Raw genomic sequence first — 27,210 nt, 5'->3', positions numbered from 1 at the left:
AGTAAGGCATTTGGCCCTTAAGTTCCCGACCCCTAGCGGAGTCGGGACGTTGAAAGGAGACCAATTGGTAGGGAGGGAATATTATAGCATCTCCATGAGAGGAAAGAAACAAACGAACGCTCAAGCACTCGTCATCATACAAAACAAAGACGGAACGGTCTTAGAGGTTGACGAAGAGATCGATCCGAGGATTGAGGAAAAGGTTGACCTCGAACCTTTAGAGGAGCTCGAAGAGGTTCAGCTCGAGGAAGCTGATCCCTCGAAGAAGGTGAAGGTCGGAAAACACCTCCAAGACGAGGCCAAATAGCAATTAATCTATTTTTTGAAGAAAAACCAGGATGTCTTCGCATGGTCGCACTCAGACATGGTGGGGATAAGCCCGAATGTAGCAAGCCACGCACTAAACATAGACAAAAGCTTTCCCCCGAAGCAACAAAAGCGAAGACAACTGGAAGAAGACAGAAAGAAGGCGTTAAAAGAGGAGGTTGACAGGTTAAAGGCAAACCAATTCATTAGGGATGCCTTTTACCCTGACTGGGTATCCAATCCGGTGTTGGTCCCAAAGCCCAATGGGACGTGGAGAACCTGTATTGACTACTCAGATCTCAACAAAGCTTGACCAAAAGACTGTTTTCCGTTACCAAGGATTGACCAGCTCGTAGATGCCACAGCGGGGCATGGCCTGATGTCGTTCATGGATGCCTATTATGGATATAACCAGATTCCCATGCATGCCCCCGACCAAGAACACACGAGCTTCATCACGGATAAAGGGCTATATTGCTATAATGTCATGCCATTCGGGCTCAAGAATGCTGGAGCCACATACCAGCGGCTCGTAAACATGATGTTTTCAGAGAAAATAGGGAACAACATGAAGGTTTATGTTGATGACATGCTTGTAAAGTCTCAACTCAACAAGAACCATGTTGATGACCTCGAAGAGTGCTTCGGCATGCTCAGGAAGTATAACATGAAGTTAAATCCTCATAAGTGCACTTTTGGGGTATCTTCAGGAAAATTCCTGGGCTTTATTGTGAACTCTCGAGGAATCGAGGCTAACCCCGACAAGATCAAGGCCCTGATTGACATGCCCTCACCTCGAAGGCACAAAGATGTCCAAAGTCTGACTGGCAGGATGGCAGCCCTAAGCAGATTCATCTCGAAATCTACAGATTGTGGTCTTCCATTTTTCAACTTACTGAGAGGAGGTAAGAAATTTGAATGGACAGAGGAATGCGAGCTGGCCTTTCAGGAGCTCAAAAAGCACCTTGCGGAACCACCCATCCTGTCAAAACCTGAAACGGGAGAAATACTGTACCTATACCTTTCAACTACCAAACACGCGATAAGCGCGGTGCTCGTCCGAGAAGAAGAGAGGGTGCAAAGACCCATTTATTACATCAGTAAAAGATTACTGGGGGCAGAGTCAAGGTACCCATTGATGGAGAAACTCGCGCTCAGTCTAATTCATTCATCCCGTAAGCTCCGCCCCTACTTTCAGGCACATCCCATCCATGTACTGACTGATCAACCACTTAGGCAAGTCTTGTCTAAACCAGAAGCTTCAGGTCGACTTCTTAAATGGACTGTTGAGCTCGGACAGTTCGAGATCACCTACCACCCGAGAACGACCATTAAGGCACAGGCATTGGCGGAATGTACGGGTATAGCCGACGACGAGGTAATAACCACGGCCCACGAGCTGTGGAAACTTTACGTCGACGGCTCGTCAAATGAAAATGGAGCGGGGGCAGGGATCATTTTGGTTACCCCCGCAGGAAGCAGATTTCATTCTGCCCTAAGATTTGGATTTAAAGCATCGAATAATGAGGCCGAATACGAGGCTTTACTCGCGGGACTTCGTATAGCTAGGGAGCTCAAAGCTAAAGCTATACATTGCTATAGTGACTCCCAGCTAGTGGTTAATCAAATCTTGGGTGAATACCAGGCTCGCGGCACAAGAATGGCAGCTTATTTGGAGAAGGCAAAATCAGCGTTAGAGTGTTTCGAATTTTATACAATCGAACAGGTTCCTCGCGAGCAGAATTCAAACGCAGATGCCTTAGCTCGACTCGCTACGTCCGCCGAAAATGAAGAGCTGAATGTCGTACCCATAGAACACCTATCAGCACCTAGCATTAACGAGCCAGAAGAGGAAGATGTGTGTATGATCGAAACAGAGCCGACCTGGATGACCCCGATAATTGATTATCTCGAAAATGGAGTTCTTCCAAAAGATCGGAACCAAGCTCGAAAGTTGATGTATCAACTTCCCCGTTACACAATCTTGGATGGAAGGCTGTACCGAAGGGGATATTCCATGCCGCTACTCAGGTGTGTAACCCCTCCAGAAGCTAAGAAAATCATTGAAGAAATTCATGAAGGGTTCTGCGGAGATCACACTGGGGGGCACAACCTGTCCAAGAAGATCATACGCCAGGGATATTTCTGGCCAACCATTAAAGCATATTCTTTCGAGTATGTGAAGAAATGCGACAAATGCCAGAGATTTGCCACAATACCTCGAGCCCCACCATCCGAGCTGACCATGTTGACATCCCCATGGCCTTTCGCGGTATGGGGCATCGACCTCATAGGCTTTCTCCCGACTGGCAAAGGCGGAGTGAAATATGCTGTAGTCGCTGTGGATTACTTCACAAAATGGACGGAGGCTGAACCGTTGGCAACTATAACCTCAAAGAAGATCCTTGATTTCGTTGTAAAGAGCATCGTGTGCCGATACGGAGTGCCGAGGAAGATCGTATCCGACAACGGAACCCAATTCGATTGCGACCTATTCACCAATTTTTGTGAAAAGAACGGTATAATAAAGAGTTTTTCATCAGTGGCTCACCCTCAAGCGAATGGCCAGGTCGAAGCTGTGAACAAAACTCTCAAGAGTTCTCTAAAGAAAAAGTTGGAGGAAGCAAAAGGACGGTGGCCCGAAGAATTGCCCCAAGTCCTTTGGGGATACAGGACAACGGCTCAAACCTCGACAGGACATACCCCGTTCTCTCTAGCATACGGCTGCGAGGTAATGTTGCCCATAGAAGTCGAAATCCCAACGATCCGAACTCAGATTTACGACCAAAGTTCAAACCATACTCAGCTCGAGGAAACCTTAGACTTGATTGAAGAAAAAAGAGAAGAGGCCCAGCTGAGAAACGCTGCCTACCAGCAACGAACTACCAGATATTTCAACAAGAGGGTTCGAGATCGAAAATTCGGAATGGGAGATCTGGTGTTAAGACGCGTATTCTTGGCAACTCGAGATCCGGCAGCTGGAGTGCTCGGGCCGAACTGGGAAGGACCATACCAGATAGAGTCAGTCATCCGACCTAGTGTGTACAAACTTGCGAGATTGGACGGGAGCCTAGTACCGCGAGCATGGAATGGCGAACACCTTAGACCTTACTATCAGTAGTGTAGGAAAGGTGTTGCCTATAACCATGAGTTTCTATTTGTATTAGTTTATTTGTTTTTGAATGCCATCAAATAAAAGATCCATTTTGTTCAAATATGTTATTTCTTTTTATTTTTGCAATCTCTCTTAATTTAATAACCTATGGTCACACTCATAGGATATTAAGGGGGCATCATTGGTACCATCAGCTTAAAAAATAAAATAACATATACAAAAAAATATAAAGTATTTGGATGTAACCAAATACGCGAGCCTAGATAGTTCAGACATAACTGAATTATCAAAAAAAAAATATATAAAGTATTTGGATATAACCAAATACGCGAGCCTAGATAGTTCGGACATAACCGAATTATAAAAAACATATAAAGTATTTGGATGTAACCAAATACGCGAGCCTAGATAGTTCGGACATAACCGAATTATCAAAAATATATAAAGTACTTGGATATAGCCAAATACGCGAGCTGAGATAGTTCAGACATAACCGAATTATCAAAAACTGAAAACGTTTGGAGTTAACCAGATGTGCAAACTTAACAGGTTTGGAACAAACCAGCCAAAAGAAAAAAACTAATCGATGGTAAGTAGGAACCTAAACCTATTTCGAAATCGAGGCTGGAATATCTTAAAGAAAATAGTTTCGAACTCTTAACCTTGGAACAAAAACCGAGGATGAGAAAAAGTGACTAAGCAAAAAAGATATAACCAAATCATCCACATTACATACCATATAAGTACTTTTGGGTTCATGGTTGAAGTAATATCTGACTTTGAAGAATAACGAGGTCGGAAGCAGATAATTTGAACAAACTGTGCATGAATGCATTGAGCTTCGAACCTAAATCCACAATATGTTTGTATGACTAAATAAACATAACTGATTCATCAATATAAAATGTGCCAAATATTTCGAGCCAAGAAATGTAAAGCATATATAAGTAATATTTAAAGGAATTGTATCAGCCCCGAGGGCATAAATTAAAATAATTACAGAAATAAGGGGACGCAGCCCCAATAAATGGTTTCCTCGAGATTAGAGTCAAGGAAGAGGAGTCTCCTTGGCCTTCTCAGCATCTGCAGCACCGGATTCCTCAGGACGAATAGCATGGCTATCCTCCTGGGCTCCATCCGAAACGGCGTCCCAAGCAGCCTTTTCCTTCTCGAGCTGATCAGCCTTCTCCTTCTCGAGCTGCTCAGCCTCTTCCTTCTCGAGCCGAGCATTCCACCTTTCAAGAAGCGGCGCCTCATGAGGACCTAAGAAGCTGGTGTCGAGATCTTCATTGTAGGCCCACATTCGGTACATGGCCGAGTCAACCGCTTGTTCCTTCTTCTCTTTGTACTCAGCAAGGAGACGAGCCTTTGCATCCTCCATGATGTCAAAGGTAGCAGCCTTTTCCTCTTCAAGCTTCTTGTTGGTCTCCTGGAGCTGGGTGATCTCCTTCTTATGCTCCTCGAGCTCAGTCTTCAGCTTCCCGAGCTCGGTGGCCATGTCCTCACATTCCTTGGCTCCTGCCTCAAGCTTCGCATTCGCCGCCTTCAGATCATCGCATGCTTTGAGCTGGAGATCCTTCGCCTCCTGAGCATGAGACTTGCTCGAGTGGATCTCATTGTTCAGCTTATAGTTGAGCTGGGCAGTAAAGGCAAGAGCCTGAAAAAGGAAGAAACCACCATTAGCTCCAGGTCAGTGTGATTATAAGCAGAAAAGGAAGGACTATAGAAGGATACTCACCGCGGCAGTATGCTCGATACTCTTCTCGTAGAGAAAAGTGCAGTCTCGGGTGTCATTTAAACACTGCCATTGGGGAGCTTCGAGACTGCCATAGCTCTGGCCAATCCGGAACATAACATCCGAGACCAGCGTAGATCCATGGGATCCAGCGGCATTGTCAACCACATATGCATCCATGTGGGTGGAGACTGATAGCTTCTGTGCTCGAGAAGCAGAAGGCCTTCTAGAAGGCGGACCTAAGGATGACTGAACCACCACGGGGGGTTGGGACTCAGCCATAGCGGAGGGACCGACCAGCGAAGTCGGCGCCACTGCCGAGGCGACGACCTGCGAGGACGGTGCCGTTGTGGAAGCACCGGCCTAGGAAGTCGCCGCAGCGATGGAGCTCGAAACCGGCGGAGCAGGAGGAGGGGTTTTCTTGGACCTCTTGGGGCCCTTGCCCGGCCGGTCAGTCTTCTGCGCCCCCGCTCTGGGGCGCTTGCTCCTCTTGGCACTGGCGCCATCGATGATGTTGTCGAGGTCGGAGTCCATCTTGCCTGCACAAGTCACAACACAGAGTGAGTTAATAAAAGAGAAGCATACAAGTTGTTTCAGTATCATAGACGTATAAAGTGATGATAGAAGAAACCTAACTGGAACTCTCCCCCGAGCTTAAGCTTGGGGACCATGAAATTCCCCCGTCTTCAGAGGAGGCGGGGGGAGTGTCTTCCCTATATGTGGGTGATAACCTCGAAAGGTCCTTCTAATCGTTGGTCCCATATTGAACAGCTATCCTGTTCCACACCTCGTCCGTGGTATACATGGTGTCGTATTTCCCGAGCCCACTATCAAACCTATGGACACAGTCATCTACCCAACTCCAAATGTAGACGTGGTATCTATCCTGTGGGCACGAGACTAACCTATTGGGCCTGTGTTTTAGTAAGGTGGGGGACCACATTCTCGAGGTAGGAAGGACTTTACCTTCATCCGAATCCGAGCTCGAGGCTTCATCATTAGCCTCATTCCCAGACAGCGGACTCCTCGGGCGAACTGGAAGTGGCGGCCTCGTTTCTCTCCTCGGAGGAAGGGCGCCTGTGGGCAGTGGCACCTGCTCCCAGTGTTCATATTTTTTATTGGACCAGTCAAAGGTGGACTGGCCCTCCCCCAAAAGTCCACACTTTCGGAGCTTATCCTCGTGTAAAAGGTATAAGAGGGACCTCCTGCCATGTGGGAGTTGGAGCAGGGTCTCTCTATGCTCCTTCATTGTATCGTCAGGAGTGGGACGCTGAAAATTGGCTGAAAGACAACATATTTCTACTAAGTACGGATCTAAGAGCTAAAGTCGCGAGCACAGAAATAAAGATAACAAGAATACTTACGAATCCGCCTGAACGAATAGTGTCGAGACGGGGACAGACCGTCTGTCCAGAAAAAGGCCCTTTTGAAATCGGGCAGATGATTGGGAAGATCTTCAAAGACCTTCTTCTCCTTGGGATAGCTCGAGAGGTAATAAAATCCATCCCCTCCCCGAGCTCGGGAGGGGTTACTTTTCAGACAAAAGAGATACAAGATCTCTTGAGGTGAAGGTCCTTTCCACCCCATCTCGTGGTATAAGGACCTCAGGGCAGACAGTACCCTGTAAGAGTTGGTGTTGAGTTGGAACGGGGCCAACCCAACGAAATCCGTGAAGTCCTTGAAAAAAGACTTCAAGGGCAACAGAGCTCCTACCCTCATGTGTTCCTGGCTCCAGGCCGCGTATTTCACACTGGCGGCGCGGCCCCCAGGGGCGAAGCAGCTTCGTTCATGGTCGACTGGAGGTCGACACTTCAAGGAGCCTGACAGGCTAAGGCCGTGGAAAGCCAGGATGTCAGTTATCTGACTAGTTGTGGTAACCGAGCTCCAGTAGTGCTCGGCCTCAAACATTTCTCTCCTCGGCTGCGAGGAAGAAGGTTCCCCCATTAGTGAAAATTTGAGCTCTTCTGGATGGTACGCGACAGTAACCTTTAATGCAGGATCAAGAGGAATCGGCCTAGGTCCTAAATAGGATTCCGGGTAGAGGGCCTCCTGAAGAACTCTCTTCTTCCCCTCTATGACCTCGTCTATCTGGCGGCGGTAGTGAGCTCGAATGTCCTCTTGCTCGCGCGCAAGCTCGTATTCTCTTATCCGACGTTGATTCCAAGCGAACAGCGATTCTGGGCTCGGAGATTTTGGCTCGTAAGGGATTGCCAGCAACGACCCCCACCGTCTTTCCAGATTCTGTGACATCTAGCGAGAAAGAAAAAATGGTGAGGGCCATGCATGCAAGAGTTCCAAGCTCGAACTTACGAGCTCGGGGTTAAGGAGCAAAACAAGCTATATATTAAGACCCTTATTAAAGAGTCAGGACGTGCGTTCCACGGGAAAGGAAGGAGAGTGGAATTTTTTTTGAAAATCCCGAAAATCAAGGGAAAAGAAAGTGGCAGTTAACCAAGAAAGGCAGCCTTGGGTTTCGTGCATTTATCAAGGCCCATGTTTTTTACCCGAAAACTTAGTGAACAAGAAACGTCGCCTAAAAATTTCAAAACCCAGAAAATTGGAGCCTCACTCAAATATGAAAACTGGGTATAAGCCGGTGATGTAAATCCAGTATGGAAGTCTAAAAAGCATAAGAGCCTATCGGATCAAAACCTCCTATCATATTATGCTAAGGATGTAAACTAGTATATACACATACACAGCAAGTACAGCATGAATTAAAACTGACAAAATGGAAAACAAAGATTGCATACTTACACAATAATGGCGATTGCAGAGAGATTGTTGATTGAAGAAGATGTTGCAAATACAAACTCACGGACTCGAACAGACCAGGGGTTCTTTGTTTCTTTGGCCGAGAAAACATGCACAGAATATAAACTTTATAAAGAGGTCTCTGGTTTCGTTTTTCTTCTTTTCTTGCTTTTGGTGAACGAAGGTAAAAATGAAGATGAAGAGTGGGGTCTCGTATATATAGATGGAAAAAGGGGGATTAATCTGGGCCGTTGAATGAAATCCTTGCTAAATCGGACGGATGGGAATCAATGACAAGATGGCGCCGAAAAGGTGGCAGACGGATGATCGTGGGCATGTTTCCAAGGTACTCAAGTACCAAAAATGAGCAATACCCAGCTGACGCGTGTCCATTTTCAAAAGTGTGATGGTACAGTTCTCAAAGGAAGTAGTTCAAAAGTTTCATTCTCTTAGGATTCAAACAAATACTTTTGAGGGGGCAAGATGTTACACCCAGATTTCGAGCTATGTTAAATATGACCTCGAAAGTTGGATTCGCAAACAAGTGGACTCTTAAGGTTGGAAATATGCTCCAGGATTAAATATCGAGCCTGCAGGACATAGACGACCTCGAGTATGGTGACCTCGAAGTATTCATGATCTCGAAAGATAGCTCCGGGGACGCTCTCATCTTCAGGGACGACCTCGGATCAGGGGTCCCGAGCTCGACGCACATACGATCTCGAAAGCCATGTGGCCTCGGGAGATGTTTCTAGCTCGATAGATGACGGGAAACCTGGGAAGCTAAAGCCTTAGAGATACGTGATAACCACCTCGAATATCTACAAGTGTTATAAATACGATATGTAATCCTCATTATTACTGTAAATCCCCTAGAATCGTGGGATATTATTTGGTCAGTTATACATCCCCTGGTCTTCAGGGGACGTTTCCTTTTATATCTGATTATAGGCATTTAAAGCCATTTATTTTATTTATACAAAAATAGTAACTACCCAAAATATGTGGGATAGTATTCTTCGATCTTCTCTATAAATAGAGAGGCCATACACCATTGTAAAGGACCGAAATTCTGAACCTTGAGAGAAAACTCTGAAGAATTCATGCTTAAAGAATTTTCAGAGATAATCTTGAGTTTAATAACAGAGACTCGTGGACTAGGCAGATTTAACTGCTGAACCACGTAAAAATCGTGTGTTTATATTGTCTTATTTCAATTGGTCATTATCAGTTATTGTTTATGTGCTCTTCTTTCACTGTTTGACGAAAAACGGCGTCAACAATATTAATGTGTAATTAATAAATATTTATTTTTAATTAATTTTAAAAATATATTTCATTAAATATTTATAATATTTCGTTAAAATTAACAAAACGAAGACTTAATATTATTATAATATGAATAAGTTAATTTATAGACATAAATACATACATACACATTTGTACATGCAATGCATATATATATTTATAGGACAATTTTTTTTTAGAGGCTTCACTTTAAGTTTTACCAGTAGGGCTTTCAGTATTTCTTAACTCGTGAATAGTTTTCGGCGCGACTTTTTTTTATGACTATGTATATTGTAGTTATTTAGAGCATTATGCAAATTTTCAGCAAATTCCGAATAGTTTATAGTACCGAAAACTAGGTTTAAACATGTTGTTTTCCACGTGCGTAAAAAAAATTAGTCACGCGTGCAACATGTTTGAACTTAGTTTTCGATAATGTAAACTATTCGAAATTTTCTAAAAATTTATAGAATGCTCTAAATAGCTACAATATACACGGTCATAAAAACAAATTACGCCGAAAACTGTTTACGGATTATAAATACTGACAGCTCTACCAGTAAGACTTAAATGAAACCCTATTGCATAATTCCGTTATATTTATATTTATATATATATATATATAGTTGCAATCTGCAGAAAAAGAGTAAAGAATTGATGATGAACATCAAAGTCTGTCTCCAGGTGAGGGTTATACTAGCTCGGCGGGGGTTGACTTTCTCAAATTTGTCCCAATCTTTACAAAGAGGGCACACAGTTTAGTATATCTTATAAACTGCATGCATTAATAGTACAAGGGTCAAACCTGTGAAAAATCCCAAAAATGGCCGGCTCCTTTTTTATTTTATTTTACTCATTATTATACACATTTCTCTGCAGAATAATAACTCACGACAACTTATATATATATATATATATATATACATTTAAATTTAAATATATATATATGTATATCTCGAAAGGTTGCAGAGAACTAAAGAGAAAAAAAAAAATTATAAACGCAAAAAAGCAAGTCACGCAAAAGTAAAATCGAGGGGATTTGGAAAATTTAAAGTGCTGGTGGGTTGCTCACCAAACCCTAACCAGAATCCCACATGACCAACCCTATTTTCATTTAAGACAAACGACCCCAAACCCATGCTCATATAAGAACAGACTGTGTTTTGTGAACCCCTCCATTTTTTTCTTTCTCTTATTATTATTATTCAAAAAAATAAAAAAATTGTGGTGTCTTCTTAGTTCCTCAACTAATTTCATTAACTCTTTTTAGAGTATTCAATGCTTGAATTAAAGGCATTCGATCTTATACATCCACGAAATTTATATAATTTTCGGTGCCCCGCAAGCGCGTGAATTGAAGTCGCGTCAGCGTTGCATTCACGTCTTTACAGTAAAGAGAAAAGGAGAAGCGATGAGCATATCTTAGAGCACTCCCTTCCGGTGTTCTACTTCAACCTTTAAAATACTTCCCAAAAACACACATTTTTCTATTTTACCTCTAAGTTTTACATTTTACCATACATCAGATTCTCTATTTTTTTCTCTATATCATTTAAATATTATATTTTCAAACATTTTTTATTCATTTCAAATCTTTTTTATAACTATCAATAATATCCTAATATATTTTAATATTATAATATTGGGTTAAAGGATGAATAGTATACATTAAATATAGCTTGGTACTGTAGTTTTATGTAAAAATATTTGTAAAATACATTATCCAATGTATACACATTTTTGTTAATTTTAACTATTTTTTACATATTTTGGTAATATAACTCACCCATACAACACTAAAAAAAAAGAAGGGTAAACTAGAAGTACCTTTTTTTTTTCTCTCTCCCTCTCAACGACCGGTTTGTGGGCATTAATGAGGAGCTCTGAAAAGTTATCAGTGCTGTGTCAGAGTGTGAGAGAAAGAGTAGTCCTGGATTGTCAAAACCACCAGACTGGCTACGATAATTGCCATTCAATACTCCTCATCTATATAACCTATCTGTATAACACTCTCTTTTGTGCTATATTAGCTAGCTCCAACTACACTTTCTTACACTGCTAACAACCCCTCTTCTTCCTCATTATTATATATCTATCTATATACTTCTTCATCTTCCACTCCCCCATTCTCTACTTTCTCATTAGTTCATCACTATATAACTGATATATATATGATACCCCATTGTGGTAAACCCTTTTCTTCTTTACATTGTATCAAAACAAGCTCTTTTTTACGTTTCATTTTTTCATTAATACACATATATACCCTTTACGTTCGTATATATAGCTAGCGAGTAGTACGTACGCTTCTAGCTTCTTATTTTTTCAGCTGTCTCATCTGAAGTTTGAAAACGCTAGCAGAGGCATTTTCACGGGAATAAGAGTTTTCCCGGCAAAAACTATACGTTGTGAAGATATATTCTCAGTGATGGAGATTTCCACGGCTTTTTTGCTTTTAACGGCGATAACTGTTTACTTGCTTTGGTTAACTTTCATTTCACGTTCACTGAAAGGTCCACGTGTCTGGCCCTTATTGGGTAGTTTACCCGGATTGATTGAGAACTGTGATCGCATGCATGACTGGATTTGTGATAACCTACGCGCATGTGGCGGTACGTACCAAACCTGCATCTGCGCCATCCCATTCCTAGCCAGGAAGCAAGGCCTCGTAACTGTCACTTGTGACCCGAAGAATCTGGAGCACATACTAAAGAACCGTTTCGATAATTACCCGAAAGGTCCTACGTGGCAGGCCGTCTTCCATGATCTACTTGGTCAAGGTATCTTTAACTCCGATGGTGACACGTGGGTGTTTCAGAGGAAAACGGCCGCACTTGAATTTACGACCAGGACACTTCGCCAAGCCATGGCTAGATGGGTCAGCCGTGCCATTAAGCTCAGATTCAGCCCAATTCTCAAAGAAGCCGAGACCAAAGCCCAGCCGGTCGATCTCCAAGATCTATTGCTTCGGCTCACGTTCGACAATATTTGTGGCTTGGCTTTCGGTAAAGACCCTCAGACTTGCGCTCAGGGACTCCCCGAGAACGGCTTCGCCTCGGCTTTCGATCGAGCCACCGAAGCGTCGCTCCAACGTTTTATTCTACCGGAGGTACTTTGGAAGCTGAAGAAATGGCTCCGGTTAGGAATGGAAGTCAGCTTGAGCCGATCCTTGGAACACATTGAGGAGTACTTATCCAGTGTGATAGATTCACGTAAGCTCGAGTTGCTGAATCAGCAGCAAAAGGACGGGAACCCGCACGACGATTTACTATCCCGGTTCATGAAGAAGAAAGAGTCCTACACAGACAAGTTCCTGCAACACGTGGCACTCAATTTCATCCTAGCTGGACGTGACACGTCATCGGTTGCCCTCAGCTGGTTCTTCTGGCTAGTCATCCAAAACCCCTCCGTCGAGGAGAAGATCCTTCGCGAGATCTGCGCTGTTTTGATCGACACACGCGGCAGCAATGTCGCCACGTGGACAGAAGAGCCGCTGGTCTTCGAGGAGGCCGATCGCCTGGTCTACCTAAAGGCTGCACTTTCGGAGACTCTCCGATTGTACCCGTCCGTGCCAGAGGACTCTAAGCATGTCGTCCACGATGACGTTTTGCCGGACGGGACCTTCGTTCCCGCGGGATCTTCCGTGACATACTCGATCTACTCGACGGGGAGAATGAAGTCGACCTGGGGCGAGGACTGCCTGGAGTTCCGCCCAGAGCGTTGGCTTTCGCCTGACGGGAAAAGGTTCACGATGATGGACTCGTTTAAGTACGTAGCGTTCAATGCAGGGCCGAGGATTTGCCTCGGGAAGGATCTGGCTTATCTACAGATGAAGTCAATCGCGGCGGCGGTTCTTCTGCAGCATCGGCTGAGCGTCGTCCCTGGCCACCAGGTGGAGCAGAAGATGTCGTTGACTCTTTTCATGAAGTATGGTCTTAAGGTAAATCTACAGCCCAGGGATTTGGAGGGAATACTGACGAGTTTGAAGAGTGAAAAGGAGGCAGCCATGAAAACGACGACGAATACAGTATCGTTTAGTGTCGCCGTTAAGCGTAACGGCAAATGTAACGGAGTCAGTGAGAATGGAGGAAGGGGAGGAAATAACAGTGAGATGGTAGTTGGGGTTGCTTAATTAAGGGCATGTTTGGATGTCGGGATAGGAGGGTCCGGAGGTCGGTCTGAAATCTGAGTGTACATTTAAAGAAGAGATGGGGCCCACGCGTGTTGTTTGGTTTCAGGGTTATATGTGTTACAGTGAGCTTTAGCCACCCAGAAGAAGAAATCTTTTATGCTTCAACTGTACACGTGTCAGGCACTCGTGGTTCCCTGACGAAAGATAGAAAGGTAATTAAGAGACTGGGAAGTGAGATAAATAGAGAGGTGATTTTATATATAGAACTGTTTGCAAGTGGTGCAAAAGACAACTGTCAAATTATTTTTTTTTATTCTTTTTTTTTGTTCTTGTTTGTTCAGACAATATGAATTTCTTCAAACAGCAATTTTATTCATTTTGTTGTTGTATTTTTTTTTATAAGAAAGACTATCATTAATTTATTAGTATTGCTTTGATTGTGTAAGTGAAGATGTATCATTAAGTACAAATTTTATTTTGAATAAAATGGACTCTTTTGAGCTAGCTAGTATTTCCTATTGTCATAATAATTGAGCAGCGCTTTAAAGTGCTTTATTTATGATATTATTTAGTATCAGCTTTTGCCCAAATTATGCAAATTATATAGAAGTGGAAAGTGTCTCAACTATCTACTCAACCTATTTAAGAGCACTCCTAGCCGGTGAGCAAATATCTATATTAGATAATTCATTTTACAAATATTTTTAAATATAATTATAGTAAAAAAATATATCTGATGAATATTATTTATCTTTCAACATAATATTTTATTAATTTTTTATTTCTCTTTTTTTTTTAATCTTTCCAAAATTATTATATTTATATTATATTTAAATATTTCCAATAAATACTCTTAAAATATACTTTGATAATAATAAATTTCTTGTTTGTAATTTTTTTTTAGATTTATTGATATTTTAGTTTATCTATAAATTTGGATAAATTTAAATTATAATATAATTATATGATATTACATATAGATAGATATTGTAAACATATAAATATATTATTGATAGTTATAGAAAATATTTGAAATGAATAAAAAATGTTTGAAAATATATTATTTAAATAATATAGAAAAAAAAATAGAAAATTTGATGAATGGTATAATGTAAAACTTAGAGGTAAAATAGAAAAATATATATTTTAGGAAAATATTTTTAAAAATAGAGTAAAATAACTATTGAGAGTGCTGTCAGTGACTTGTGTAATTTAAGATTGATGATGAAAGAGCATTACTCAAATTCCAATAACGACGTGTTGATTTGGAGCTTTAATGGTGTGATACTAAGCCTGCACTAAATATGGTACATTGGTACTTACTATTAGTTGTAAAAAATTTCCTATTTTAAAGTATTAATTTATATATATGATGGATTTGGTATAGCAGTAGCTGTGAGGAGACTTTTGACATTTGAACCATTAAACATGTTCTTGTTTTTTTTTTCAGTATTTGAAAATTAAAAGTGTCTCAGTCATTACTCATAAATTGTACCATCTGTTGCAAAATTGTTTATAAAATTTCATCGTCATCAATTTATTATATTAAGTGTCTTATTATTAATAGAAGTCAATACTTTCACCTTAAATTGTGAGAAAATTTTATGTTTAAAACCTAATTTATTTTCTCAAACACATTAATTAGTATATTAACTCTTATTTATATTATTTTCAAGTTGTTTTTTTTTAGTTATTTTTAAATTTGTTTTTCTGGTTGATGATTAAAGCACTTCCAATGGATGATGTAAAATGTCTAATTCTTTAAAATATAGAGAAAAAATTATTAAATAATCTTCCAATAGGTGATGTAAAGTTATATTTTTTTACCTAAATAAATAGTATTTCTCCATATGTAGTGAAATACTATTCATCAAGCTATAAATATTTTATTATTTTTTTATAAACTTTTGAATATATACAAGTGTGATACTATTATATTTAATTATTTTATTTCTTAAAATGAATAAAAAAAATTTAAATATAATATTTAAATGATGTAGAGAAAAAATAGAGAAGTTGATGTATGATATAATATAAAAATTTGAAGTAAATTATAAAAAAAAAGTATGTTTTGGTGGTGTATTTTGTAATACACTTTCTCTATAATATTTAGCTAAAACTCACAAAAACATCTTCCATCAGTTCCTTTATACATATATTTATAATAACTATGCACAAACTTCAATTAATCTATATCTACATTTACATAATATTTACATATCTTTTATATAATATTTTAATATTATTATTTTTCTTTATAAGCTCTCTCTCATTTAGTATATATATTTATTATTTCTTTTTTTCAATTATTTTATTTTACATTAATTAATAAAATATATTTAAAGATATAATATTTAAATGATGTAGATAAATATATAGAGAATCTGATTTATGGTATAATGTAAAACTTAGAGGTAAAATAGAAAAATGTATGTTTTGGGGAGGTATTTTAAAAGATGGAGTAGAGCATCCATTATGAGTGCTCTTAGTTGTTTGATGTATATTGTTTTTAATTTATTTTATATTGATACATTGAGTTGTTGTCAAGTTGATTCTTAACTATTTTTTATTTGTTCTTTAGTTGTTTTTTCTAAAATTAAATTTTTGTAATTATGAAACTTTAAAATCTTATCTTTTAAAACTTGAGTTAGTAAATTTAAAAAAATAGTAAAATTATAGAAAATAAAACATAAAAAATATATATTTTTAAAAAATCATTTTTTATTTATATTTAATCTTATTTTATTCTATTCCATTTTTTTTTCATTTCCGTGCTTATTATTTTGTTTTCATTACCTCTAGACAAACCACCTATGTTGAAAGTGGGACATTGGATTTGCTGGTTGCTGATATCTGTAGGGAGGCAGCTGAAGTTGGCCTAAAGGGTATAAGATTCAGTCCTAGAAATGCTAATAGAGTTGCACACTGTATAGCCAAGAATGTTATTCATTGTAAAACTTCTGGCTTTTGGGATGGAGGGGTTACTCCAATGGCTGCCTTAATTTTGCTAGAGGATATGCCTTTCTCTTTTTGAGTTTGTTTGGTTTCTGTATTCTCTTTCGGAAAAAAAAACCACCTGTGTTGAAAAATAAATCCCCAACAACTTGATCGCCAAAAAGTAACACGCAAGTATACGCGGTCTAATCAAGTAATATATGATAAGTCAAGTGTCGATCCCACGAAGACTGATATTAATTACCAATAATTAACCTCTAATTCTAATTGATTTGAATAATAATTTCAGATTGATAAATAAAATAATTATTGCTAAAAATTAAGAAAACTACTAAGCACTTAAAGAAATGCAGAGATGAAATTTGATTTTATTCAATAGATGCAGAAGTTAGGGTTTTAGTTTCATCAACCATCCACTTATGATTTCTAACCAATTCTCAAGATTTCTTAATTCTATTGTGGTAGCAGATTACAATTATATATTATAGTCTTGTTAGGATCTATAATTCTCTACAATATACTATTTCCTACATCTCTGTAGTAAATCAATATATTGCAGGCTTCAAACACATAATCCCTAAACTACACAATTCCTAAAAGTACTTTCGTCTAATATAAAATTGTGATTATTTACCTATAGCATAATTATCATTCTCTTTTCAGAGTATAGGTTAAAATCATATAAACATATAAATGATGATCAAACATTCACAAGCATTAAGCATATGATAAATAATCCACAGTAGAAGAAAGAAATTCAGGAAAATTTCATTAAGAGATCAAAGGTTTCAAGAAGAATCCACTAAAACCCTAATAACAAGATTAGTTCAAAGCGGACATAATGAAATTAATCAAATTAAATATAAACATAAACTCCAATAAAGAGATTACAGAAGAAAATAAGAAATCAAACTCTAGGTCTTCAATGTTCTCCTCTGCCTCTAATGACTTCTCTACACCTCTAATAATGAATAGAATCCCCTAATTAACTTCTAAAACGTATTTAAAAAAAAAAACCTAAAATATCTAACAATTTTTCCACTTCTGCAGGCCACGTACAGCCACACGCGTCGCGGCCCTAGCATCCAAGCGCCACGGCGTGCCTCTATACTCATGCACAGCCCCCTCTCTGACTTCAGCGAGCACCGCGGCCCTTCAAAATTCCAGAAAAATAGCCTTCTCTGCTTCTCCCTTGCGCCGCAACTCTTCATTCAAGCACCGCGACCCCTCTAATTCTTCCAAAATCTTGATTCCAAACTCCAAATCGAACAATTATCTCCACAAATGAGTCTTCAACCTCCTTTTTGTCAACATTTAGCATAAATTTCCCAATTTAAGCTGATTTTTCAGTCATTTCCCAAACTTCACGTTTTCTTCTCCTATTTCCTGCAAACATACCAAAACAATTATAATACCGCATAACACTCCACCAAAATGACTCAAACTTACCTGTAACGCCCCAACTCCTGGGACCGTTACGGTGTGCCTTGTAAACAGTGCTAAACTCGCTAATCGAGTCGTTTGGCCAAAATCGTGAACTAAGTATGATTAGCGGTTTATGGATTAAACATTTTGGTTAAGATGTAACGTTTCACTAGAATGTTTAATATATATACTTTGGGATCCCGAAAATATAATTTCAAAGTCTATTACAGAAAAATATTTACAACAGGCCATTCTAAGCGGCAAAACAGGGTTCAACCCTAGTTCCACTTTAAACCTCGGCCGTGGCGGACGAGCAGCTGCATATGTACACGTCATCACCTAAGCTCTCCAACTCAAGGATGGTCCAGCTTCCTCTTGCCTTTACCTGCACCACGTAGCACCCGTGAGCCAAAGCCCAGCAAGAAAACACAATAAAGCATGATATAATATCAACAACAATCATAATAACCATTCAGGACTATCAGTCCAAGCAAATAGGTGACAATAGCCAAAAGTCACAATAATGAGCATCGCTCCTTCTAGCCATGTGACGATAGGGTCACCAGGGCTTAACCGATAAGTGATTCTTTCTTAAGTTTGATTAGGACAAGTGCAAGGTGATTAGTCACCAACATAACCTTCCTCACGACTCTAGAGTCGAAACTATGGACAACGTCCCTTAGCCATGTGACAAACGGTCACCGGGGTCATATACCTTGGCTATAGTCATCTGGTCGTAGACCAGGCAAGCGCTTATAAGTTCTTCGACCCTAGGGTCGGTCTAGCATTAATGCCATAGAGTCATTCAATGTGTGATTCTTGACTTTAGAGTCGGTCCCTGACTAGTCAGTGCCATACACAAGCAAGTCATGCCACCAATCGTATACCACATGTTAAATATCCATAAACAAGGTACTTAGCATGCTTACTAAACAGATACCAGTACAATTAGGACCATGCACAACCACAGAGGCTCAAGCTCTGAACAATATCATACCCAGTATACAAAGCATGTCCTAATCACATGTTTCTCATGCATCATATGTAATATATCCAGCAATCCAACATGCACCAATAACAGCCATGCATGTCACGTTTAATAGTCAACCAACATGCATCAAGAATAGCCATGCATGTCATACATAATAATCAACCGACATGCATCAATAATAACCACGCATGTCATACTCAGTAATCAACCAACATGCATCATAATAGCCATGCATGTCACATATACACAGGGTGCAGTTTCTTACCTCAAAGTCGAGCTAGAATGATTTAAAGAACGACCCTTGAGAATGATCAACCTTTAGTCCTTTAGCGGTCACCTAGTCATAACCAACATAAGATACCATCAATAAAAATGGTCAACATAAGTTTCCAAACCAATATCTAGCCTCCGGGACATCAATCCCCACTTAACCGAGTACTAGGATCAACCCCGAGGCCTTAAGCTAGCATCCTTAGGCCAAAAACCCATTTTTGGCCAAATCTGCCTTGATGGGCCGCGGCTCACCCTCCTGACAGAGCCATTTTCACCTTTAAAGCCATCACAGGCCGCGGCACACCATGGACAGGCCGCGGCTCATTTCGCAAACCAGCCAAGAAACCAGGGCGCACCAGCCAACTCTCCCCTGTGTTTTCCTCTCAAGCCAGCCCTTCAAACTTGTCCCAAACCCCAACCTAACACCCAATTCAACCACCAAACATCCTCTACAACTCACCCTCATCAAAACCCAAAGTAAACATCACCCAAACCTCCATTAATTCAAACTTTCTACAAGTGATTCACAAGTCAAAAGCTAAAACTCAAAACAGAGTATGAACCAGAAATTAATGGTAGAAACTTACCCTAAACACTATTTGAATCCTTCCCAATGGCTGAACTCAAGCTTAACCTCCCCAAGCTTGACTCCCTAGCTTGCTTCCTCAAGATAGGCTCTCAAAACTTAAAGAAGAGGGTGAAGGAGGACTTGTACGTGAAGGAAGGGAGAAAGAGAGGATAGGCTCTGTTTTAATATCAATCCACAGCCTTCCAAAATTCCTAAGGCTGATATAAATCTTTAAGGTCAAAAGACCATATTGCCCTTAAGTCAAATAAATCCTTCTAAAAGCTTTCGAGGGTAAAACCGTCATTTCCCGCCTATCTCGTTAATTATAATTAACGCTATCAAATTCCCGTTATTCTCAATATTCCCATATACCAATAAATCATATCCCATTACCCTTTAATTCCCGGTAATGCTCTAATCATTAAATTCACCCCGAGACTCACCTCGAGCCCCGAACTTAAACCCGTTATGACTAGACCGAACACTTACATTCTCATGATCGTCTCATGTCGAATAGCTCGAACCAATCCACCTTATAATGTGGCTATATTAATTAATCACAATCATGCACCCAAAATATACAATTACGCCCACAGTGGCCAAATTACCCTCATAATTAATATATGAACCCATATGCATGCATTCACCATCATATAATAATATAATTCACATAAACATGCATATAATCATTAAATACTATAATAAATCAATTATGGCCCTCCCGGCCTCCTAATCAAGGTCCTAAACCTCATTAGGAAATTTGGGACATTACATTACCCTAAACACACGTTAAAACTATGCTAAAAACAGACTCATCAAATTCCCCCAAACTTGACTTTTACTCGTCCTTGAGTAAACCAAAACAAACAACTCAACGAATAACAAAAGCACACACACACACATTTTTGAATCAAGCCAACAACAATACTAAGCCTCAAGCTATGACAAATAACTCACTTATATAATCTTCAAGGAACTCAACTTGTAATCCAGAATTTCAGTTGAAACATTCATTCCATTCAATTAAACAACAAAAATAATAGCCCTCAAAATCATGATTTAACAAATAATATGTAATTGAATTCCTTTATGCTCATTGAGTTTCCATTCCAATCCAACAACCAAATAATATCTCATAAGCTTGCTATACTTGCTAATCTCCACTAATGTAGACAAAACATGCTCAGAAATCAATAGGTCTTTTCAAGCTTATAACTGAATGGCTTAGGCAAAGGTGGATGACAAAGTCATTTAAGCTCAACATATACCATGAACACTAACCAACCAACTCTACATTGAATACAAATCACATGTCCAATCCCACTGTTCCCAATATCTTAACATTTCGAGAGAAATTGCATAAACAAAAAATTTCTTCTCTTTTATATATATATATATATATATATATATATAACATTACACTCCCCCAAACTTATTCCTTGATAATACAATTTGGAGTGCAATGTTATCTCATCATTGAAATTTTTTTTTTCTTTCTTGTTTATGTTTCTTTTTTTTCTTTTTCTTTTTCTCTTCTTTCTCTCAAAATGCATTTTCTCCATTGTTGACACAACTTGTCATACATAACCCCCTATTACAAATCAATCACAATTATCATTCATATGTTCATGGTACACGCAAGGGAAAGACAAAATAATAGTTAGGTTTTCAAGTTATTAACTCAAAGCCAAAGAAGGTGGCTGGAATGAGGTCAATTTAGGCTCAACAATGGGTAACTAAGGATTAAACATATCAAGGTTGGCTTGAAAGGCTCAAACGGTCCAAAATTGCCTAAATCATTTTTCTAAGCATGCATGATCTAAGATTTCGCCTCAAAAAGCAAGCAAACAAGTTCTAGGATAAACCAATCCAATCTTCCCTTCCTATTTCAAACTTAGCAAGCATAAATTTTATTCCATCACATAAAATTTATCAAAATCATGATTAAGCTCTCAATTATTTAAGTGTTTAAAAAAATATATAGAACAAAATATTCAACCAAGCACACGGATTTTTTTAGTTTTATTCCCATTCAATTTACACAATTCATCATTCAATCATATTATCATTGGCTAATCATTGGTAACTTGATTCAACTCTCACCCTAAACAAAACACGACTAACACAACCAAAACCAAAGCAAAACAACACAGAAACCAAAACAACACAAACACGATAAACAACAATAAATCTCTTCCCCCAACTGAACCTAAACATTGTCCTCAATGTTAGATATTTTATTGTGTTTTTTTTCTTTCTTTTGAAAACAAAATAAAATAAAACAAAAGTAAAGGAAAAGAGACTTACCATAGACATTTAAAATGGTGGAGGCGGCGGCGGCGGTTGATACGGGACAAACTGAGATGGTAAAGGAAATGGAGCCACATTTTCATTATTCCGGAGAGACCACCGATTGACCAATGCATTTAGCTGGTCCACGTGAGCAATTTGATACTCACTTTGCTGCGCCAAGTATTGCTGCATATGCTGCTGCTGCACAATCTGATAATTGTTCTGTTGAACCAAATACTGAAATTGATTCTGCATCAGCTGCAGTTAGGGATCACGAGTACCAGCTGCAGGTTGAACAGGCGGCTGTACAACCGGTACTTCTTGCGCATGCTCCTCCGGAATCATACCCTCCATATCCGCTTCATTATCCTCTTCATCAACTTTATCTAATCGGGGTCTTTTATCAACAGCACGCTGCCGAGGTGGTGGTGCTTCTAAGGAAGGTAGTTCATAACCCATCACCCTATTCTTAGAAATTGCCGACATGGGTTTCCGAACGACATCACTTCCAAACATAACCACTCCATATGTTCGGCATAAATCTGTGATTAAGGAACCATGACCTAATCCTCCCGTAGTGGTTAACATACTGATATCCTTCATACTCTTCCTAACAACTCGGCCTACATCAATTGTCATGCCAGTCATAATGGCATAAACCAACAACAACCTCTCCTTATTGATATCCGACATATGAGTAGTCGGCATTAGCCTTGCACTCACAAAGTGCACCCAAGCCCGCGCCACATGATTCAATTGATAGCGCCAAAGATATTTAGGAACACCACCAACAATTGAAAACCGGGCTCCCGGTATACTTAAAGTTTCCGCCACCTCGACCCAATTAATATTATCCCCATGAGCCCATTGATGATATTCATCCTCCTCTCGTTCATACGTTGGCATATCATACAATCCAGCAATAGTGTCCATACCAACCGGAACTTGAACACCTCGAACAAATACTTATGTATTCTTCATCTCCACATAATTTGCATAAAATTCTAACACCACTGAAAAGTTTGCATGACTAACATCCTCTGCAGCAAACATAGCCCAACCCCTTCTTTGAATTTCCCCCCTAATTTCTTCATAAGTCGAGAGTTCACATGGTGATTTCGTATACTCAAAACCCCGCTCACTTATGACCTTCCTCTTACGTATCCTTGTATAGCGCTCAAAAGCGGCCTCACTTGCGAATTTTGTAACATCATATTTTGGGGGTGGTTCGGGTTCCTTAGAAGTGGATGGCCTAGAAGAAGATGGTTTATTGGTGTTCCTAGAAGATGATGCCCTAGAAGGATTTCTATAACGCCCCAACTCCAGGGACCGTTACGGTGTGCCTTGCAAACAGTGCTAAACTCGCTAATCGAGTCATTTGGCCAAAATCGTGAACTAAGTATGATTAGCGGTTTAGGGATTAAAAACTTTGGTTAAGATGTAACGTTTCACTAGAACGTTTAACATATACATTGGGATCCCGAAAATATAATTTCAGAGTCTATTACAGAAAATATTTACAACAGGCCGTTCTAAGCGACAAAACAGGGTTCAACCCTAGTTCCACTTTAAACCTCGGCCATGGAGGACGAGCAGCTGCATATGTTCACATCATCACCTAAGCTCTTCAACTCAAGGATGGTCCAGCTTCCTCTTGCCTTTACCTGCACCACATAGCACCCGTGAGCCAAAGGCCAACAAGAAAACACAATAAAGCATAATATAATATCAACAATGATCATAATAACCATTCAGGACTATCAGTCCAAGCAAATAGTTGACAAATGCCAAAAGTCACAATAATGAGCATAGCTCCCTCTAGCCATGTAACGATAGGGTCACCAGGGCTTAACTGATAAGTGATTCTTTCATAAGTTTGATCAGGATAGGTGCATGGTGAATGGTCACTAACATAACCTTCCTCCCGACTATAGAGTCGTGCTATGGACAGCGTCCCCTAGCCATGTGACAAACAGTCACCGGGGTCATATACTGTAATGCCCCGAATTCTCCGATGTATTTAACGGCGTGAACAGTAGGCCGGGAGGGCCGTACTTGCTTAATTATGTTATTAATTGATTAAATGCATGTATAAGTTGATTATATTATGATATGATGTGAAATGCATGCATATGTGTCCATATTTCTTTATACAGGGGTGTGATGGTAATTTGACCCGTTGAGGGTAAATTGATTATTTATTCACATGTTGGTGATATAATTTGAGACCACATTATAATGTGGGTTTGTTCGAGCTATTTGGCATGAGACGATCAAGGAATGTTAATTAACGGTTTGGTCATAACAGGCTTAAGCTCGGGGCTCGGGGTGAGTCTCGGGGTGTTTTAATGATTAGAGGGTTACCGGGCATTAAAGGGTAACGGGATGTGAAATATTGGAGTTTGAGAATATTGAGATTAGCGGGAATTGGGAAGCGTTAATTATGATTAACGATATAGGTGGAAAGTACCAAAGTTGCCCTTGGGTTGGCTTAAGAAACTTTTAAAGACCTAGGGGTATTTTAGTCTTTTGGCTTGGATATATGTTAAGCTTGGAAGGCTGTGGATAAACAGAGTAAAAACAGAGTGTAAGCTTCTCCTCTTCCCGTACCTTCATCTTGCTTCTCCTTCCTTGTGAGTTTTGTGAATTTGTTGAAGGTTTGAGCTTGGGAGCTAAGCCTTGGTACTTTGGGAGAGTGTTCCATTGTGGAAGAGCACCATAACCTGAACTTGAGGTAAGTTTTTAGCTCTTAGTTTCCATGTTTGCTCTGTTTTCGTTTTGGGATTTCAGCTTTAGAATTTGATGTGGAAAGTGAGGATTAAAGGGAGTTTTCTTGTTGTTTTTGATTGGGGTTTGATAAGGGTGAGCCATGGGTGTTATTTGGGGGTTTAATTGTTTGTTTGGAAGAAGTTTAGAGAGGGTTTGAAGGGCTGGTTTGAGAGGAAAGAGCTCAGGGGAGAAAACTGGTTCGTGTGGTCGACTTAGCCATTCTGGGCTGAGCGCCGCGGCGTAGCAGGGGAGCGCTGCGGCCCTTGGCGTCTGGCAGGGGAGGCCCCTTCTGGCTGAAGGGCGCGCCGCGGCGCAGCAGGGGAGGGCCGCGGCCCTTGAGGTCAATTTTGCCAAAAATGTGTTTTAGCATGGGGATTCAAACCTAAGGCCTCGGGATTGAACCTACTACCCGGTTGAGTGGTGTTTGAGGTACCGGAGATTAGGTTTTGGTTTGGGAACCTTTTATTATTCATTTTATTGATGGAACCCCATAATTTGGTTATGACCAGGTAACCGCTAAAGGACCAAAAAGTCGATCGTTCTCAGGGTTGTTCTTTTATTCGTTCTTGCTCGAACCAGAGGTAAGAAAACTGCACCCCAAATATGACATGCGTGGATATACATGAGGCATGTGATTGTGAAAATATGGACATGGATTGAATATAGAATGCTTAGCATATGTTGCTCATTTGTGCATGGCACTGACTTATTAGTCAGGTTTGGCAAGGGTGCTAGTATCAACTGTGAAGCTGTGACTTATTAGTCAGGTTCAGGGGTGGTACTGGGCACTGATCACTTTGAGCTGGCTTATTAGTCAGGACGGCCTTAGTGTGTGTCACGCAAGCCAACAAGTTTTGATCTGATAGATCACCAGCATTGAATGGCTCAGAGAGCATTAATGCCAGACCGACCCCGAGGGTCGATGAATGAAATAAGCGCTTGGAGGCTAGTGGCTTACTTAGCAGCCACTCTCCCATCTGAATTAGTGACATGTATGGCAGTCACTCAGAACGGTTACCAGAACCTGTTGAAGGCTAGTGGCTTACCCATCAGCCACTCTTCCATTTGAATTAGTGACTTGCTTGTCAGTCACTCAGTGTGGTTTATCAGGACCTCATGTGGTGTTCACCCACTTGTTTGCAAGCTTTATGCTCAGTGTGATTATAATGATAATCATTTGATAATGTTTATATTAAGTGTTATGTTTTCTTGCTGGGCCTTGGCTCATGGGTGCTATGTGGTGCAGGTAAAGGGAAAGAGAAGCTCACCTAGCCTTGAGTGTAGAGCTAATGTGGTGGTGTGTACATATGCAGCCGCTTGACCACCACGGTCAAGGTGTTCTCAGAGGAACTAGGGGGTTTACCCTATTTTTGCCGCTTAGGTCGGCGGGATTGTAACTTTACAACAGTAGTGACCTTTTTGTACTGAGAACAGCTTGTAAACGTTTTGTTTAGCTCTGCAGAGCAGTTTGTAATAAAAATCTCCATTTCCTTATTATTGGTTTTATGCCTTAACCTGTTAATTACACTTAGAGCACGTTTTTGACCAAAGGACTCAGGTAGTGAGTCAAATTTCCGGTCCACCGTTCACCGTAACTGTTCTGGGGTAGCCAGGGCGTTACATATACCTTGGCTATAAACATCTGGTCATAGACCAGGCAAGCGCTTATAAGTTCTTCGACCTTAGGGTCGGTCCCGCACTAATGCCATGGAGCTATTCAATGCGTGATCATCGACCTTAGGGTCGGTCTAGCATTAATGTCATAGAGCCATTCAATGCATGATTCTCGACTTTAGGGTCGGTTTAGCATTAATGCCATAGAGCCATTCAATGCTTGTTCATCGACCTTAGGGTCGGTCTAGCATTAATGCCATAGAGCCATTCAATGCATGTTCATCGACCTTAGGGTCGGTCTCTGACTAGTCAGTGCCATACACAAGTAAGTCATGCCACCAATTATATATCACATGCCCAATACTCGTAAACAAGGTGTTCAGCATGCTTACTAAACAGATACTAGTACAATTAGGACCATGCACAACCACAGAGGCACAAGCTCTGAACAATATCATACCCAGTATACAAAGCATGTCCCAGTCACAAGTTTGTCATGCATCATATGCAATATATCCAGCAATCCAACATGCACCAATAACAGCCATGCATGTCACGTTTAATAGTCAATCAACATGCATCAAGAATAGCCATGCATGTCATACTCAATAATCAACCAACATGCATCATTAATAGCCATGCATGTCATACTCAATAATCAACCAACATGCATCATTAATAGCCATGCATGTCACATATACACAGGGTACAGTTTTCTTACCTCAGATTAGAGCTAGAACGATTTAAAGAACGACCCTTGAGAACGATCAACCTTTAAGCCCTTAGCGGTCACCTAGTCATAACCAAATATAAAACCTCATCAAAATGAGTAATTAAATACTTCCAAACCCAACCCAAGCCTCCGGAACATCGAATCCCACTCAACTAAGTAGTAGGATCGATCCTAGGCCCTTAGAGTTAAGTTTCCATCACAAAAACACACTTTTGGGCAATTTTTCCCTTAAGGGCCGCGGCCCTACATGGACCATGCCGC

The 27,210-nt window shown here is 40.1% G+C and overlaps 1 protein-coding gene across 1 annotated transcript; it reads left to right on the top strand.

Moving 5' to 3' along the window:
• Positions 1-11,192: 11,192 nt before the first annotated feature.
• LOC133796724 (cytochrome P450 86A8) lies at positions 11,193-13,833 on the top strand. The gene has a single exon (XM_062234370.1). The coding sequence runs from the start codon at positions 11,626-11,628 to the stop codon at positions 13,327-13,329; it is 1,704 nt and encodes a 567-aa protein (XP_062090354.1). The 5' UTR covers positions 11,193-11,625; the 3' UTR covers positions 13,330-13,833.
• The last annotated feature ends 13,377 nt before the right edge of the window (positions 13,834-27,210 follow it).

Source organism: Humulus lupulus, chromosome 8 (genome assembly GCF_963169125.1).
Source record: "Humulus lupulus chromosome 8, drHumLupu1.1, whole genome shotgun sequence".
NCBI lineage: Eukaryota > Viridiplantae > Streptophyta > Magnoliopsida > Rosales > Cannabaceae > Humulus > Humulus lupulus.
The sequence above is the reverse complement of the archived record's forward strand: the minus strand, read 5'-3'. Positions and strand labels throughout refer to the sequence as shown.